General features: G+C 35.4%; 2 protein-coding genes across 4 annotated transcripts in view; one reads left to right on the forward strand and one right to left on the reverse strand.

Annotated features, from left to right (window-relative positions):
* The window catches only part of Dgk (diacyl glycerol kinase 1), a 150,166-nt gene extending 142,190 nt beyond the window's left edge, over nucleotides 1-7,976 (forward strand). The window contains exon 20 of the mRNA XM_022067763.2: nucleotides 195-7,976. Coding sequence (XP_021923455.1) covers nucleotides 195-284 — 90 coding nt within the window. The 3' untranslated portion in view covers nucleotides 285-7,976. The remainder of the gene's footprint in view (nucleotides 1-194) is intronic.
* Nadk2 (NAD kinase 2, mitochondrial) lies at nucleotides 7,963-18,101 on the reverse strand. 3 transcript variants are annotated; one of them, XM_022067743.2, is made up of 7 exons: nucleotides 17,839-18,101; nucleotides 16,810-17,074; nucleotides 15,902-16,112; nucleotides 13,148-13,257; nucleotides 11,815-11,899; nucleotides 10,920-11,178; nucleotides 7,963-8,754 (listed from the first exon to the last, which is right to left on the reverse strand). In XM_022067743.2, the coding sequence occupies exons 1-7, from the start codon at nucleotides 17,876-17,878 to the stop codon at nucleotides 8,519-8,521; spliced, it is 1,206 nt and encodes a 401-aa protein (XP_021923435.1). In that variant the 5' UTR covers nucleotides 17,879-18,101; the 3' UTR covers nucleotides 7,963-8,518. The 3 variants fall into 3 exon arrangements, with proteins under 3 accessions (XP_021923435.1, XP_021923434.1, XP_087216967.1); XM_022067742.2 differs by having other exon boundaries at nucleotides 17,718-17,844; XM_087360841.1 differs by lacking the exon at nucleotides 17,839-18,101 and adding an exon at nucleotides 17,367-17,619.
* Between the last annotated feature and the right edge of the window lie 36 nt (nucleotides 18,102-18,137).

An 18,137-nucleotide genomic window follows, 5' to 3' on the forward strand; every position in this document is an offset into this window, starting at 1 on the left:
TTTTAATTTCTAGTGTTTTTATTCTTTAATAGTTCTTAAATCCTTCTATAGGCCTGGGCAGCGTTAACCCTGTTATATCCATTGCTTTCACTTCACCAAAACAGTTCACACATGATTACAAATGTTAAAGTTATGTTTGTACGACTACCTTAAATGTTTTTTCAGAGCTGAATGAATGTATTTTTTACCAATAGATTCATATTACCCACAAGAACCAAGTTCCAATGCTGATGTCACCACCACCAGAAAAAGGAAGAGGATTCTTTAGTTTCTTCAAAAAATGAACCAACGGCTGAGGCTTATGCAGCAATGTTCCCATAGTGCATAAACAGACGAATGAAAGGCATTACAGAACACAGCCATGATCATCACCACTTCAAATATTACGCTTCCAGTATCTAGAAATATATCATCTGTATGAATGAAAGTTACATAAGTCCACAGTAGGTTTTTATACAATAAATAAATGATATTAGAGGAGAGATAGACACTTCAAAACCAAATAAGCACTGAAGAGATTTAAAATAATTACATTTGTATAAACAAAACTGAAAACCACAAATCAGACACCAAATGTTAAATTAGTTATATATAAAATAGCATTCTAATGTATAAATAAATTATTACAATATGTGTAAAGTTTGTTACATATTATATTTAAATGTGTGATATGTTATTATTTATAAACTTGTTTGCCAATTCTATATTTGAACATTTTAAACATCTATAGTAAATAGATTTCCATGTAAAAAATTACATATATATGATTCTATATTTTCCTGGTTGAATATATATACGTGCATACATGAAAAGAATTTAAAACATTGCAGAAGCTTTTTAAATTACTTATTACTATAGAAAACAACAAAAAGTATTTTAATTTATTCTGTATTATGATAGCTAAAGGCAACAGCCATTGTTTTATATTTTACATAAAATAAATCTCAGAAGAATTTACCTGTAATCATTAGAAGTATGAAGCTCAGCTGTATAACATTTAAAAATTCAGTTCCTACCTCTAAGAAAACATCTCTAATTTACAAATATCAATTGGATAATGCTGTTTTTAGTAAAAATAATCACTGTTTATTCTTCGAATAATACAAAAGCCATAAAAAAACACTCTCCTGACAAATGCAGAATTTCTGAATGCTAAAACAGGTGGTACAGTTAGTTATCAGTGCTTTAAAGGGCTAATATGATAATTAGGAAGAAATAGTTTGTGTCCACAAATTAAATAACATGATTCTGAATATATTAGTGCCCTGAAAAGACAACGGACACAACAAAACCAAAACATATTATAAATTCAAGAAACCAGGAACATTGTTATGTTGGCAAAATGTACAGCATTAAGGTATTATAAGTTGTACTATAATCTGTATGTGTTATATTTATCTTTTTCTTCACTATCGTCAGTGGCCAAAAATTTGCATTTAACAAAATGGACATATTTTATCAGTAGGCAAAGCCTATCTGAACATCAATTTAAGTGCAGAAGCATTATAAATATTGCACATATATTATCCATTTCATGTTGGGAATATGTAGTCATGCTATTGTTTATAACGAAATACTGTATATATGGTGTGAAGGAGTAAACAAAGACAAACACAAAATCTTAGTAAGTGTACAGTATGGTAAATAAAATTCAAAATTACTTTGGTTATATAGCAACTAGCAGTCGTAACTGGACATTTTCCCTATATGTGATATGGTGTGTTTATGCATCCATTTTGCTCATCTGTTATTTTAATAGTGGTGAATTTGGCACCCAATGAAAAGGAAGAGTGAAGTGACTTATATATGGTCAATTGTGGTCTTACAAGTTGGTAACTGTCTACAAGACTACGTGGCATTTAAACACAAAGAATCTCTATCACCATGAGAGTCTCAGATTATAAATGATCATTTGTACTTCACCTGTGGTACCAATATAATTAAAAGTATTTTAAAACAGGACAATAATATTTGGTTTTAAAAGAAAGAGAGAATTGGTAAAACAACTCATTATATATATTATGCTTGTAGCATTATGATCCTATCTGACTCATTTTCCATCAAGGACAGTCTAAAACAAGGAGATGCTTTGTCTCCCTTGCTCTTTAACTTGGAGCTAGAATATTCCATCAGGAAAGTCCAAGATAGGCAGGAGGGTTTGCGATTGAATGGGACACATCAGCTATTGGCATATGCTGATGATGTTAATTTATTGAGTTTTACTAGAAGCTAGTAGGAAGGTGGGGCTAGAAGTAAATTCAGAGAAAACTAAGTACATGTTAGTATCTCGTCGTCAGCAGACAGGCGGGCAGAATTATCTTAGGGTGGCTAATAAATCCTTTGAAAGTGTTACAGAGTTGAAATATTTGGGAACGACAATAACAAATCAAAATGATATTCATGAGGAAGTTAGGAGGAGACTAAATTCTGGAAAAGCTTGCTACTTCTCAGTTCAAAATATTTTGGCTTCCCGTCTGATTTCTAATAACCTGAAGATTAAAATATACAAAACAATAATCTTGCCTGTTGTTTTGTATGGGTGCGAAACATATTCTCTCACTCTGAGAGAGGAACACAGATTGCAGGTGTCTGAGAATCGGGTGTTGAGGAGGATATTTGAGTCTAGGAGAGAATACGATGGGGCGTGGAGAAAGCTGCATAATGACGAACTTAAAAATTTACACTCCTTCCTCACTATTGTCAGGGTAATTACATCACAAAGAATGAGCTGGGTGGGGCAAAAGGTGTGCACCAAGAATTGGTCGGGAAGCCTGAGGGGAAGAGACCGCTGGGGAGACCTAGACGTAGATGGGAGGATAATCTCAGGCGGGATCTATGGGAGATAGGAATTGAAGGAGACTGGATTTTGTTGGCCCAGGACAGGGTCTGGTGGAGGGCTTTGGTTAATTCGATGATGAACCTTCAGGTTCCCTAAGCCATCTATTTAGTTAGTTAGTTAACTAGAATTATGATTCATTACACAAGGTGATTAAGCTGGGTTGGTTATGCAGAATATACATTAGCAAAAATAAATTATAACTAGTTATGGTTGATTATGCAACCAAGGTATGAATATCAGGGAAATACCATAAATTGTTTTAAAATGGATTAAACTAGCTCAATTTATGAGCTTTTGCAATGACAGTGATGGATGTAACAGGCTCGTGGTTCTCGAAATGCTGGTGTTTTCTCCATTAAACCACATTACATGGCTGGTAGCCTCAGAAGAATTCATTATACTTCCCTCATGTGTTTGTAGTTTGCCAGTAGTAAAGGGATGATGCAGTGGGTGTGATGAGGGGGTGGTAGTAGAACAACTCAGAAGGCAACCATCTTCATATTCCCCACTGTTAGAACCCAAAATATAAGATAATTTATTTTCTCGCAATCACTGCCATAATATAAACTTCCCTTGACTGAACTGTGATAAACAATATTGTATTGTTCATGCATATGACTGGAAATAAAAGGATGGCTTATGCTAGCCAAAAATCTATGGGCCTTGTTTCCTGTTTAAAGACATGATTAAAATGGTTGTGTTCCATCATCACTTCTACAGAATACTCCATACTGAAGTCAAACTTTTTCACTTTTGGATCTAATTTGTTATATTGGTACCGAGGGTTTTTGTCTGGTCAATTTTCAGTAACACAACAAAAGGACCACAGCTGACCTTCATATCAGTTTTGTCAGTTTGATTCTTTAACTGCTCATTTTTGGCGAAGTTATCGTGACTCAAGGTATATTGAAGCATATTGTACCTAGAGAATATAATGTTAGAATGTGAGATTTCAAGTTCTCGTGGCAATAAGTATGAAGATAGCTGTCTTCTGAGATGTTGCACTGTACAGTCTGGTAGGCATTTACAGATATTCCAAAGATGCTTGCTTGCTGCAAGCACCTCTGAAATGTCAGTACATTTATACCAGACTACATGACATAACCCAGGAGACAGCCATCTTCAATGTTAGAAAGTGCTAAAAATGTACATGTTCCATTTTTTAAAATAACTTCCAATCAAAAGACCTCAAATGTCTTTGTAAGATTTATAGTATGTTACAGAAGCATAACCATGTCAATTAACAGTACGGAATATTTTTGTGTCTGTAGAATTCATGCGCATCAAGTTCTTACGGAACTTCAATGAAAAGTGTCTATGATACTGTGTGAAAAATGACAGAACTGAAGTACGGAAAAATAATTTCTGAAGTCCATGATCGCTGACACCAAAAGGCCAAATAATGAAAAATCAATATTTAAAGAAAAAAGGATATATTAGTTCCAAAATAAAGTACTACAATATGTAACAGAAGTCAATATATAAATTTAATATATTGTTTTCCTTCAAAATTTGGTGTGCTAACTAGCTTGATATGAAATTCTTGCACACACACTATATTTACATTTTTGTTTTGAAAACAGCTGCTACTTTGTCAAAAATATTTTAGTGTTAAACAAATCAAATAATAATCAAAATATAATGCATGAATGTGCTTGGTTCTAAACTTTCAAACTGCAAAATCTTGTTTCTTACCTTTCATAATTATTTATTCAATAATAATATGATGGTAAACATGTTTTAATAAATGTGCATGATGTTTCATGCTGTGTACATTACTGAAAAAGCAAAGTTTCTGATGCACAACTGCTGCTTTGAAGCTTCGTTAGAGGCCATATTATATATAGCTGGTTTAAGCGATGAAGTAAAAGGTAATTAATGAGATAATTGTGGTCTGAAAAGAAGTGAGCCAAGTGGGCAAGATGTTTGATTTTGTGATATGCATGTCATGTGTGGCTTAGCAAGTCTATTAAAATCAAAATCACTTGTGAGCATCAGCACAATGCTTGACACTTGAACTACTTACAAACTTCATATACGTTCCATACAGGTTAAGTTTAAAATTCAAAAAAAAGAGTTCCTCTTATCATTGTTTGTATACGGTTTTACTGACCTGTATAAAGTTTAATGCATCATGATCTCACTAAGTTCTGCTAATAAAATTCTATTTTAACCCATATTTGACAATATGAATTACTACTTAACATAAAACCAAAATCTGGGATATGAGAAGGTACAGGGAATTTTATGTTCTATTTAGAATATTTCTAAATGTTTCTTATGTAGGTGTATAACAGTTACATATATATGTAAAGTTCTTGAATTTTATCCATTATTAAGGTTTCCTTAAAACAGTAATTTTTTAGATTTGTTGTTCCTGTCTTCAGACAAAGGATTCTAATCTGCAGGGTCTGCTTGAATGAGCTAATGTCAGCAAATGAATCAAATACAGTGGGAGTCACAATTAGGCCCTGGTTTAAAGAAATTATAACTCTAAAATGAATAAAGCTACAGATACTGAACACTTATAAAAATGTAAATTGTTCACACAAACTTGAAGTTTGTACCAATACAATGTACTTAATATCACACCTGCAGCTTTGTCCATTTCAGAATTATAATGGCCCAAATTGGACAAAAGGAAAACAAACGAGTATACCATGTAAACCAAAGACATTACCAACATAGGAAATGAGATAGCGAGCTATAAATTACTGCCACTGGGAAACAGTGTTTATAGTATGGGCAGTACTCGCTTCCTTATCTGCTACCCCTCCGGCCTTACTTCTAACGGACCTTGAACATACAGATTTGCTCCAACTATAGTACAGTCCATGCGCCAACAAAAAAATACTGACCAATAATACACCTCTTGATATTAGGCATTGCCTACTTAGTTTATTGTTGCATCAAAGAGTGAGATATCTTCCCTGTGTGATTTGCAAAGACATGTACTTCATAATGAGATTTACACATTATTACATTGATATACAAATAGATTATTAATATATAAATAATAATATACAAATAATATACTAATGTACTATTTTCAATACAAATAGATTTAGGAAGAATCAAGTTATGCACAGACAGAATTTAAATGGCTCAAAATTCTGTCTTTAATGAAACAGATCCGTGCGTCATGCGTGATCCAGCTGGCCACATATCACACTAGCATACTGCAAAACTGCTAAATCTGAAATTAAACTCTGGCTAGCAACCCCCATAGTATGAGGGTTTAAATCCCATTATTGTATAATGAAGATTAAAGAGTATGGTTTTCAGCTTGAAAAGTAAATATTTACATGAAATTTTGAACAAATTTTTGATGGGAAGTTTTTTAAGGGATTCAAATCTGCAAGTGCAACATTTCTATATATGTACATTTCTAAAAGACATTGCAATGAAGTAGTTAATCTAGAACAAGTCTTGTCCAATGACAGAACATAAATCAAATACTAATCAGAATTTTAGTTACATTCAAAATTAATTACCTAAGTTATAATTATAATATTTAAAAAGTAACCACCATTAATTTGCATCATGTAATTTATTTAACTATGATAAAACATAACACTGAATAAGAGATCGTGACTTAGTACAATAAAAATTATATTTTCAAACAACAAAAGACTACACATGAAGTGACGATATTAAAAATTATACATTTTAAAGTGCACTGTTGTTGGCATGATGCCTCTCTATTCCTGTACACCAGGGGTCGTCAACCTTTTTATACCTACCGCCCACTTTTGTATCTTTGTTGATGGTAAAATTTCCTTACCGCCCACCGGTGCCGCACGTACTGCCCACCACCATGAAAGAGGTACAGCTCGAAGACTGAGTGATGGCCGGTGGTAAGCCCCGCCCTCGTTATGCGCACTAAACTCGTGCCTTTGGCTACGGAGCTCATTCGTTGCTCCCTTGTCCACGAGTATACTTCAAGAAGTGTCCGGTGAATTATTATCTATATTCAAAGTTTAGAGATGGAATTCAAAAGTAAATTGCAAAAGCATATTTTAAAAAGTCAAACTCGCGAAGTTGTTAGTAATGTATTCGATATATGGAGGAAGAACAAAATTTGTAACGGACAAAAACCCCCACCGCCCACCACGAAAGCTTGAATCGCCCACTAGTGGGCGGTAGGGACCAGGTTGACGACCCCTGCTGTACACAGTAATACTTACATCCACATGCAAACACATCTCTAAGGTCAATTCCCAATTACAGGATGTTGTCAGTTGCTGGTGCTACAACTGCATTTAAAATTAAGGTACTATACATTATGCCATCCAAAGATTCCACTGTTCATAACTGCTTTCAATCAAAAGATAAAATAAAATTTAGACAACAGGCTCTCACCATATCCTTTTCAAAGAATACAACCCACCCCACAAAAACCAACATGGTACAAACATTAATTTTAATGGGGCTATAAACAGTGCAACTTTTTAATTTACCAGTACCCAGTTTAAGGTTTTGTTTTCTTAAGCTTGAATTTCAGTAACTGAACATCAGTACTATCAGAGTCATAACCTTCACACCTTAGGGTTCTATTTGGTCAAGTGTTCAAATCCACTGCGTGCTAATGAAACGTAAAAGTTAATTTCACTATATTTCAATGACTGTCCTACACTAAATGTACATTTATGCAGAAACCTTTTCCCCAAGCTAACTTAGGTTTATATACATAACGTTTGTTAAAGGCATGCTACACGAGAAAAATTACGTATGAAGTTCATTTTACGTATTACGGACGCATTACTATATTTAACAATTTTGTGGATTCTTAATTGCACAACATTTCCATTACAGAATGTGATATCTATTTACAATTTGCAGATAAATTTAAGGGCGTCTGTTTCCTAACAGGGTCATATTCAATGAAAGAAAAACAAAACAACGTATACAAAATACTCTCACCTATCTCTTCATGTTTTTCTTTTGCCTCCGTATTAATCTGTATGTCTGTCTACAGTTCGTCAGAAGGTGTTATTCCTAAGCAGGGTCTTTGTACCTGTATTTTTTCTGTTTAATTTATAATGCATATAAATGTATTGCTTGTTGTTTGTGTTTCCTTTTTCTGTCATGAAAAAGAAAGAGAAAAAAATAAAAATACACTGTTGTCAAAACATGATTAGTATTTATTTCTTTAATAACATGCCAAAACAACAAACATTATTAAACTAAAACATTACTAAGGGAAAAAAACACTAAACAGAAGATGAATCGTTTCAATGTTCAGTCTTAAACTTTAGGTGGTATGTTACGCACATGTACAACACAGAGATTGCATAAGGAATACGTGAAGTTCTGACCAAAAGAAAAACTGCCTGATTAGCGTAAGGATTAGCACTTTACCTCAGAGCTCAATGAATTATTATGCTTATCTGGATAAATATGTAATTATCATCATCAGGGATTAGGCACTAATGCCTGTTCCAGCTTCAAATTGTTCTTTCCATCTTCTTCATTTTACTTCTCCTTTCTGTACCCCATATGCTTACATACTTGATTGCCTCTCCGGAAGACATACAATGGTGAGCACGTGATTGCATCTAACTCTTTGGAAAACATTCCTCACATACATCCAATGACCAGAGAAACAAATGATTTTCACAATTAATTGCACGGACTTCTTTAGTCCGTTCATACTGCGATTCTTCCGTAGCATATCTTTCATTTTTCAGTCAACCTTACTGTCCGTAATGCATCAGATTTGTGAATTTCCAATGTGGCTGTTGTACCTTCATTGAACCTGAAGAAGACACCTCCGTCTATAACAAGTCCTCCATCAAAACAGCGCGACTTAACTTCAATCTTGTTTGCAAAACCCCGAGGTTCGAGACCCTTCGGATCCGGCCACACACCTGCTGAGATGAGGTCTCGTACTGTGTAAGTCATTCGTTTATCTTCTATTTCGGAAACGAGAATTAACACAGTTACATACTTTCTCAAAACATTATTTACTAAAAAAATGTCAGTATACCAAAATTCATTAGATTAAAATACGAGGGTCGCTCATTAAATAATGCCCCACATTTTTTTTCTCAGCCAATAATGAAGATAGAAAAGTGTACTTTTACATGCTTGAGATTTGATGTTTCTCGCGTTCGTGTACGGAGTTTCAAATGATTCCAACCAATGGCGGAGCTGTAGTGAACTGTTAAAATGGCGTCTGTGAACGACACTCGTTACAAGCAACGAGCTGTAATTGAATTCCTTGTTGCTGAAAAAGAAACGGTGGTGAACATTCATAAACGTTTGTGTGCTGTGTATGGAAGCTGTGCAGTCGATAGGAGCACCGTTGGTCGCTGGGCTAAGAGAGTTAAAGCTTCAGGAAGTGAAGAAACCGAGCTCCGTGATCTGCCGCGCTCTGGGCGTCCTGCCACAGCCACCACTCCAGACATGTTGAACCGCGCGGATGCCATTATTCGTGAGGATCGGCGGGTCACAACTCGACAATTGGCCCAACAGCTTTCAGTCAACAATGGAAGTGTAATTGCAATTATCCGGGCTCTTGCATATTCGAAGGTGTGCGCAAGATGGGTTCCACGAAGTCTCACAGCAGACCACAGGATTCAAAGGAAAACAATTTCTTCTGAATTGTTGGAAGCGTTTTGATGCTGAGGGATCATTACAGGTGACGAAACCTGGATACACCACTTTGAGCCGGAGACAAAAAGGCAGTCAATGGAGTGGCATCACCCTCAATCACCGAGAAAGAAGAAATTCAAGACAACTCCCTCCGCCGGAAAAGTCATGATGACTGTCTTTTGGGACAGTGATGGGTTCATTCTTGTGGATGTAATGCCAAGAGGTGCGAGACGCGTACATCGGGACCCTGAAACCCTCAAGAAGCGTTTCCGACGAGCTCGGCCTCACAAGCATCCAGCAGAAATTTTGCTCCTGCACGACAATGCACGCCCTCACACAAGTCCGAGAACCCGGGAAGAAATCACCAAATTGGGTTGGACGGTGCTGCCCCATCCACCCTCCGACTTTCATCTCTTTGGGCCACTCAAAGATGCTATCCGCGGAACAAGATTTGAAGATGACGAGAGCGTGATTCAAGCAGTGAGGACATGGCTACGTGCACAGGACAAGAGCTGGTACCGGCAAGGCATGCACGCACTTGTTCCACGATGGCGTAAAGCCGTACAAGTTGATGGGGACTATGTGGAAAAATAGTATGTGTAAGGGAAACTTTGATTTATATTGTCACTAAATTTCAGCCATCTTGAATAAATATGTTCTGAGGAAAAAAATGTGGGGCATTACTTAATGAGCGACCCTCGTATTTAGATTCTGCTCAGTGGAGTTCTGCATATACAGATAATAAGCTCACATACTCTGGAGGGAGGATTCTTTTTGTTATGACAAGTGGGGAGGTTTATTTTAGGCAAGGTAAAGGCCTCAATGTATTTACACAGAAATATTATCGGTAATCTGAGTTCCATTTCAAAGCTTCACAGTTAACTAGGTCTGTTATGATTAACTGATCTGAATAATGAATTCATTTTGAAATTACCGGAAATTTTTATCAGCTCATTCACCTTCAAACATTATATTTGTTTGCCATGTTCAAAGTATAAAATTTAAAATTTTGTAATCTCAAAAATGTTCTTAGTGCCAGTAATTTTGTCCACTGGTCACTGTCTGAGTTACTTAATTTAAAGACATAATACACCACCTTCTTCTAGCCTCAACTGACAGTCTTTATCATTTATTTCATAACAATTTTGATGATTTTCAAAACAAAGTATGTTCCGTTAACAAATTAAGAAATTTCAAATATTAATCAGTTAACAGTATTGTCATCATAACATTCTGGGCATTGCATCAGCCACTGAGAAGAGAAAATATCTTACAAGTCTTACATTCATAGGTAATTGCTGTACTGATGATGGAGGCAGCAAGCATCTCTGAAATGTCAGTAAACTTTTACCAGACTATATGGCACTATAACCCAGAAGATAGCCATCTTTTTAACTTCTGCCTATTTCAACTTTGAACATGAGGACGATTTAATTTTAAATTAAGTTACGATCCTCAGAGATAATCAAGAGAGCAGACATACCACAATTGAACACCAGGTTCTGGTTAAATTCATCAGTGACTTGCTTCACAAGTCCTGGATCCCTGTGTGACATTCCCAAAAGCTTCAACACCTCTGCCACTGACTGTTCTGTGATGCGGTTGATGCTGATGTGCCATGATGTGGAACCAGTACCCGTGCTCACACACAGTCCTGAACTTTTCACTTTTGTCCACGCACCATTATCAAGACTCAATCCAAAGTATGAGACTCGTGACGACAAGCTCTCACCCATATATACCTTCAACAACGTTAGAAATAAACAAGGAATGTGAAGTGTGTCATAATTTGAGAATCATATCTAGGTGGTGAATATCATCGTCAAATTCTTCACACGTTATGTCGTCGTCGTCATCATTGTCGTTACCAAAATATTTTGCCTTCATGCTTCCTATCTAAAATCCAAAGTATTAAAACATAAAATAAATGTTTTATCTATTATCTTTGAAAGAAAAGAGAATGACCGTATCTCAGAACAAAATTCTGAGAAAATTTGTACCTAAGGTATTATAAATAACAGGACTGACGAAACTTAAATGAGGAACTTCATAAATTGTTCTCTTCACCAAATATTTTTAGGATGATCAGACTGAGGATGACATAATGTGTGGCACAGTTGGCATGAATGACGGGGATAAGAAATTTATACAAAATTTATGCAAAATATAACAGTAATTTTATTAACGTATGTACTTTTTCATTCTTCTAAGGTATTTAAAAAACAAGTAACAAATTAAACATATCTCGCCAACTTCTGACAAATGTATGGAACTATCTGGTCAATCATAGCAGTCGCCAATCGAGAATAGGGTATTTGGTAGAGAAAATGTGAGGACGTACTCAGTTAAACTGACAAGGAAACTGAAAATTGGTTTACCTCATTGAGAGCAAGGACTGGTAGAACTTCTGACGTAACATTCATTGATGACAGGGGCAAAGACTGCTTCTTTCTCTCCAATTCACTGTAGAAAACATAACATCCAGACCAAGAAAATGTTACCTTAGATTTTGTATATTCTCAGTTACATTACTGTGGCATAAATTAATTTATAAATCGGTCTCAACAACATTATTAGCTATAAAATGTCAACTATGTAAATAATACTTTATACAATTCTGAATGTGAAACAAACACAATTTTACGTAACAGACCACTTCTTCACAACACCCCATGTTTGAGCACTGAAAATATATCATGCTCAATATTCTAATTCTGATTAAAACTAAATCACTAATTCTTAATCAAATGTAAGATTAAAAATCCGTGTTAACAGAAACATATCAACATGTGCGTAAACAGCTTTTACCCCATATTATGAGAATACTCTCTTGTTTTACATTTGCTATGTCATCATCAGTGGCTCTACAACTCGGTGTGGGACTTGGCAGCCTCTACGGAGGTTTCTCGGTCTTTGAAGTGTGCATTTGTGAGTAGTGAGTGACCACTCCGCTGACTCTGCACAATTTCTACTCAATCCCGATTTGACTGCCAGAGCCACCTAGCAGTCGACTGGGAGACTGAATTTTGCTTACAAAACATCTCATTCATGCTTATAAGGTTCTTTTACATGCCGTAAATCTACAACATCAGACTGCCAGCTTTACTTCCCCTCCAAAGGAAGTTGTGCTATGGATTTTTATCACTCTTAAAATTCCATCGACCTCGGCTGTGTCTGAACCCGCGAACGTTGGGTCCAGTGGCGAGCACGCTAACCACTAGTCCACCGAGGGTGACACATTAGTTACTCAATTAACGCAGAGGTAGAAATGTTTTCAGAGTGTACTCACTTTAGGCTGCAAAGTGATATTGTTACTGTTATATTCATTTACAGCTGTTAAATCCACCTAGTTCAATAGTTCCTACTTTGGCTACCAGATCGCAGCACCTCAGTGTCTACCACATAACTTTCCCCATCCACCATTTCGTTATCACTGCTGCAGGATATTCCAAAGTACGATTTGAAGTCATGCAGAATGGCACAACCTCCACGATAAATTTAATTAAAACCCGTCCTGTAGTTCTCAAGTTGATGGGGCATACAAACAGACACATCAAGCTCATAATGCATTCTCACTGTGTACTTCGTACAAAAAATGCATAATAATGGTTCAACAACTGATTACATGATAAAACTGTTCTTTTTATTTCTTCTATCCTCTTAAGATCAACATTAGATTAACTTCACAAGCTTAGTTTCATAAATACTAACCTGTATGATGGATGAATGACATGTTCATGCAGTTCAAATGGGGTGGCACACAAATTTTCACCATGTAATGTGATTCTAATTCGGCTACGAAACATCCATTCAAATTCTCCCTGCAAACAAAAATAAGTTGTAAAATAAAAACGTTTGAGAAACTCAGATGCTGAGAGACTGAAGTCTTCAGAGTTTACAGGCCAATACTTCAGAACTAAGCTCATCAGAATAAATGAAAAATGTGATAAAATATGAAGTATGTAATGTTGAATCATATGTGACTCAGAAAGGCTCGACAACCCCAATATATCTAGAAAAATTTCAGACAGAGACTACAGTGTAGCAAACATTCCCTGGGCCTTTAACCCCAGACAGAAGTCACATCATACTGAGCGAAACCAATCAAGGTAGCAGTTATACCTCACATACCAGCCACTTCTAACAGTCTGCAGGCTTCTGGCAAGGTTCAACATATGAACCGCACACACTCCAGAAAAAAATGTGCACCTACTAAGACTGGTTAAAGATGACCTAGGCCCCAAGGTCCCAAGAATAAACTGCATCCAATGTGAATGTTATAAGGTGTATGTTGGACAGGTAAGCTGCAGCAATGAGATGAGATGTAAGATATATATAAGCACATGACTGATATACTTCAATATTATACTCCCATCTGCATCTAGGTCTTCTGACTGGTACTTTTTTTCAGACTTTCCAGCCAAAATATTTGTAGAAATTTCTCATCTCACCCAAGCAAACTACATGCCCTGCCCTACAAAAAACGTTTTCATGTTTATTAATTATACATGTTAGATATAACATTTTAAATGTCTCTGGTTCCCTTAACCTCATTTTTCCCATAATGTCCTAACTATACACACAGTGTTTTTATTGTCTGCAGACATTTTCAAGAACATAATCCCCATGAACAACAACGGTGAATTGTAAAATATGTCTTATGTTCTGCACATCTCTCACAATGTGTTATTTAGATTATATTTCATTGCATAAATGACATATCTGCTACTGAGCAGACTGATTCAAAGTGGTAATATATATTAGAGTCTAGCATTTCTGTCTAAGGTATTTTGTGATTTTTATGACCTGTGCCAGGCCAATGGTATTAAATACAGGACATCATGATTTCCTATCCTTTTGCATTCACTGTACATAGGTGTTCTCAGTCCAAGCCAGATAATGTCTACAGTTGATACAGAACTATAACATAACCTATGAAATGAGACATCACATTAGTTTATGGTTCAACCAACAGTCTGGTTTAGCAGCTGCAGTCACTTTAACTGACTCAGGACTCTAAATATAGCCTTTATAATAAACATTGCTCCATCAAGTTATCCCCCGTGACTCTTTGTTGAGAATATACTATTTTTAATTGCCACAGCACACCAAGAATTGTATGTCTTATAGACTGATATAATGCAGATAATTCAGTAGCTCCTATCACCACGCAAATGGGGGTTCATTTATTGTGGTTTTTGAGAACAAAGCACTGAGGAAAATACCTGAACTCAAAGGACAGGAACTACCAGGATAATGGGGAAAATTACACAGTGAGGAGCTTCAGAATTTGTGCTCCTTATTTTAAATTATTTTTATCATCAAATTCTAACATATGGAATTACTAAAAAATAAGAATTACATTCATAAAGAAATTAGAAGCAGATCATACTGAGGGAATGTTTGCTACAGTTCAGTTCAGAAAGATTTGTGTTCCCATCTCCATTCTAAAAACATAATATTAAAATATACAAAACCATAATTTTACCTGTTGGTTTTTATGGGCATGAAACTTGGTTTCTCACATTGAGGGGGGAACACAGATTAAGTGTATCTCAACACAGTACTGAGGAAAATATGTGAACCTAATTGGATGAGGCTGGAGAAAACTGTACATTGAGGAATTTATAATTTCTACTTTTCATCAAATATTATTAGGGTGATCAGATCAAGGTTGGCGAGCTGGATGGGGTACATACCGAACATACATGAGACGAGAGATGCATACAGAATTTTAGTTAGGACCTGTAGGAAAGATACCACTTGCTTGACCCACGTGGGAGTATAATATTAAAATAGATTATCAACAAACAGGATATAAATGTGTGAAATGTATTCTTCTGCTTCAGGACAGGGATTCTTGTGTCAGACAGACTCTTATGAATACAGTCATAAAAGATAGTGTCTGTGACCAGCTGGGTGACTACTAACATCTTAGAAAGAATTGTGATTCATGGAGTTAAGTTAAGGTTATCATAACAAGTAAGATGAAATGGGTGGGGCATGTATCACACATGTAAATGATGAAAACTGGAAACAAAACTGTCATAACATCTATATGTGTAAACCTATATGGGAGTATACTATTAAAATGGATGTTAAATAAATATAAAATAAAAGTGGTCATGGGTTACTTTAATTCTGTCTATTCCTGTGTTAGATTCAGTCTGAAAATCCTAACAATCATGTTCCAGTCTAGGATGGAATAGTCTAATGTTCATAAAAAATAAAATTGGCATGGAAGAGTGAGCCTCAAAAGTTAAAGTACTACCCTGAAATTTGTCTAGAAATTAGGAAATCAATACATATCTCAATCAGGATGGCATATTTTCTGATTTCAAGAACATAAAAACTCCCATATTTACAACAACTATTTGGATTAATTGTGTATTATTTGGTTGAATAAGGTGCATTCTCTATTCTTACATGTACAAACATCAAAGTAAGCAGGAGCTAAGTTCTTACCTTTAAAAGTTTGTCAACAGCTTCTTTAACATTTTCGGAATATTTAACTGGCAGACAGAGATAACCTTCTGATCGACTGGGATCTGAATTAAGACCAACAACTGGCTTCTCATTCCCACTTACTCGACTAGCTGCCATAAGATATGTACCATCACCACCCGTTGGGATTATAATGTCAGCCCAGTCTATATTGCTCTGTGTGTATTCAGACCTATGGACAACACAACACCACTCATTAAACACCTCAGGTGAATATATATCTACAGTACAATACAAAGTATCAGTAATACCATGTATTGTGTGTATGTCTATATATATATATATATATATATATATATATATATATATATATATATATATATATATATATATATATAATGGAAATTTGAAATGGTTAAAAAGTAAGAGATTTGATAAAGCTTACACATTTTCTGTAATACATGACTATATGTTACACTCTTTAATCAGGTGGGTGAAATGCAAAAGGAATGTAGCTAACCACTTTACCCTACTATTTTAACTTAGTATTATATTCAATAAACGTTTCTAAATAATCACTAAGGCTGAAGTCACTACATTAATAATAATATTATTATTTTAAATGTGTGTTTCACAATAAAAAATTTAGCTGTGTGTGATGGAAATACTATATATTATATACTACAACCACTTCTTCCACACAATGTCCAATCCATCATTCATAATCAACCAACCATTCAACATAATATAACCACTGTAGTTGAAAACATGATGTTAAATAAACAAATAATCAATCTTCAACTGTTCTGAATAACTCAAGAGTTCACTGTGCATACCAAATAACATGTAGCAGGAACGTTAAGTACACTAACTCAAAACTTAAACAATACATAACTTAAGTAAATCACACATTTAATTTTATTCCTCACCTGTTGACAATTCTTGTTTCTATTCCACACTCATTAAATATGTTCCTGACTCTGTGTTCGAACTCCTTATGTAAATTGTGGTGCTGTAGCAATACATCATAGTCAAAACACTGTTTTCTCAGAGTAGCTTCAAGTTTGGCCATCTTCAGATCTGGATATCGCTTACACTCTAGTTCATATCGAGTCACTTTCGACACAAGAAGGGCACGTTTCAGACAAATCGATGGTATTGCTGAATAGTGGCGTTGGCCACTCATGATGGATGCTAACATGGAATTACAATTTTGTTGTAATGCAGCATATATTCGCAAGTACTATGTTACAAATAGTTTAAAATCTCAACACTTCTTGAAATAAACTGTCGCAAATTAACACAGTATAACCTCAACAAAACTATGTTTAGCTCATGTTAACTATATCTTTTCAGTCAAGCAACAAAAAGTCATAAAAATATAGTTAAAATTGACAGTGGAACCACGGTTCCAGAGAATCTGACGTAAATACGTCTCTGTAATGTAATGTAATGAAATTAAATAATTCTTATATAAGATAAGTACTTGTGATATTCCAAAACGTTTTTACTAGCACAAAATTATCTAGTCTACGACGCACTTCTTCTACAAGCGATTCACAGCTCAGCTCTTTCCGCAATAACGAAAGCGGATTATTGACGGCAGTAAACAATTAGTTTCTTACGTAACATAACAATGCACGCAGCAGTTCATATAAAAGCTGACCATTGTTGTCGGTCCATATTTACACATTGTTGATATGGATCTTACACAACTTCGTTACGCTTTTTTGCCGAATGACGCTTCCGCATAGACGTATTTCCGTCAAAAAGGAGAGGGGAAGCATTCGTGTATCATATATTAAAATATTTCGAACTCATATAAGCTTATAAATACCACATAAAGGCCACGTGCTTCTCCTCTTGCCAAGGGAACGTCGAGATGTCAAGCAAATCATAAAGCAAGCTGTGGATTGAACACGTCAATAGCTTAAATTATTTTCAACCTTGTTCCTTACCAAACAACCCTTTCCAAGACAATATTCGGAATGATGACATGTTTCATACAAAGTGTCACCTCATTGTGGTTCAAAATATTACAAATATATTGCAATAAAACTGTCATTGTTGAATCCCACAGTTATTCGACATGTCAACACATTACTGCACACGTCCGTTCGTATTCCTTACACACACCCCATTGTAACTCATTTACGTGAAGTTGACAGCATACGTAAAGACATCTTGGCACGATTCACAAAATCTACTACTACAAGTATGCTATTATTATTCACAAGAGATGTCGCAATGGTTGACA

Source organism: Zootermopsis nevadensis, unplaced genomic scaffold (genome assembly GCF_977971745.1).
Source record: "Zootermopsis nevadensis isolate Lab colony 2312 unplaced genomic scaffold, Znev_1.0 Znev_ptg000050l, whole genome shotgun sequence".
NCBI lineage: Eukaryota > Metazoa > Arthropoda > Insecta > Blattodea > Termopsidae > Zootermopsis > Zootermopsis nevadensis.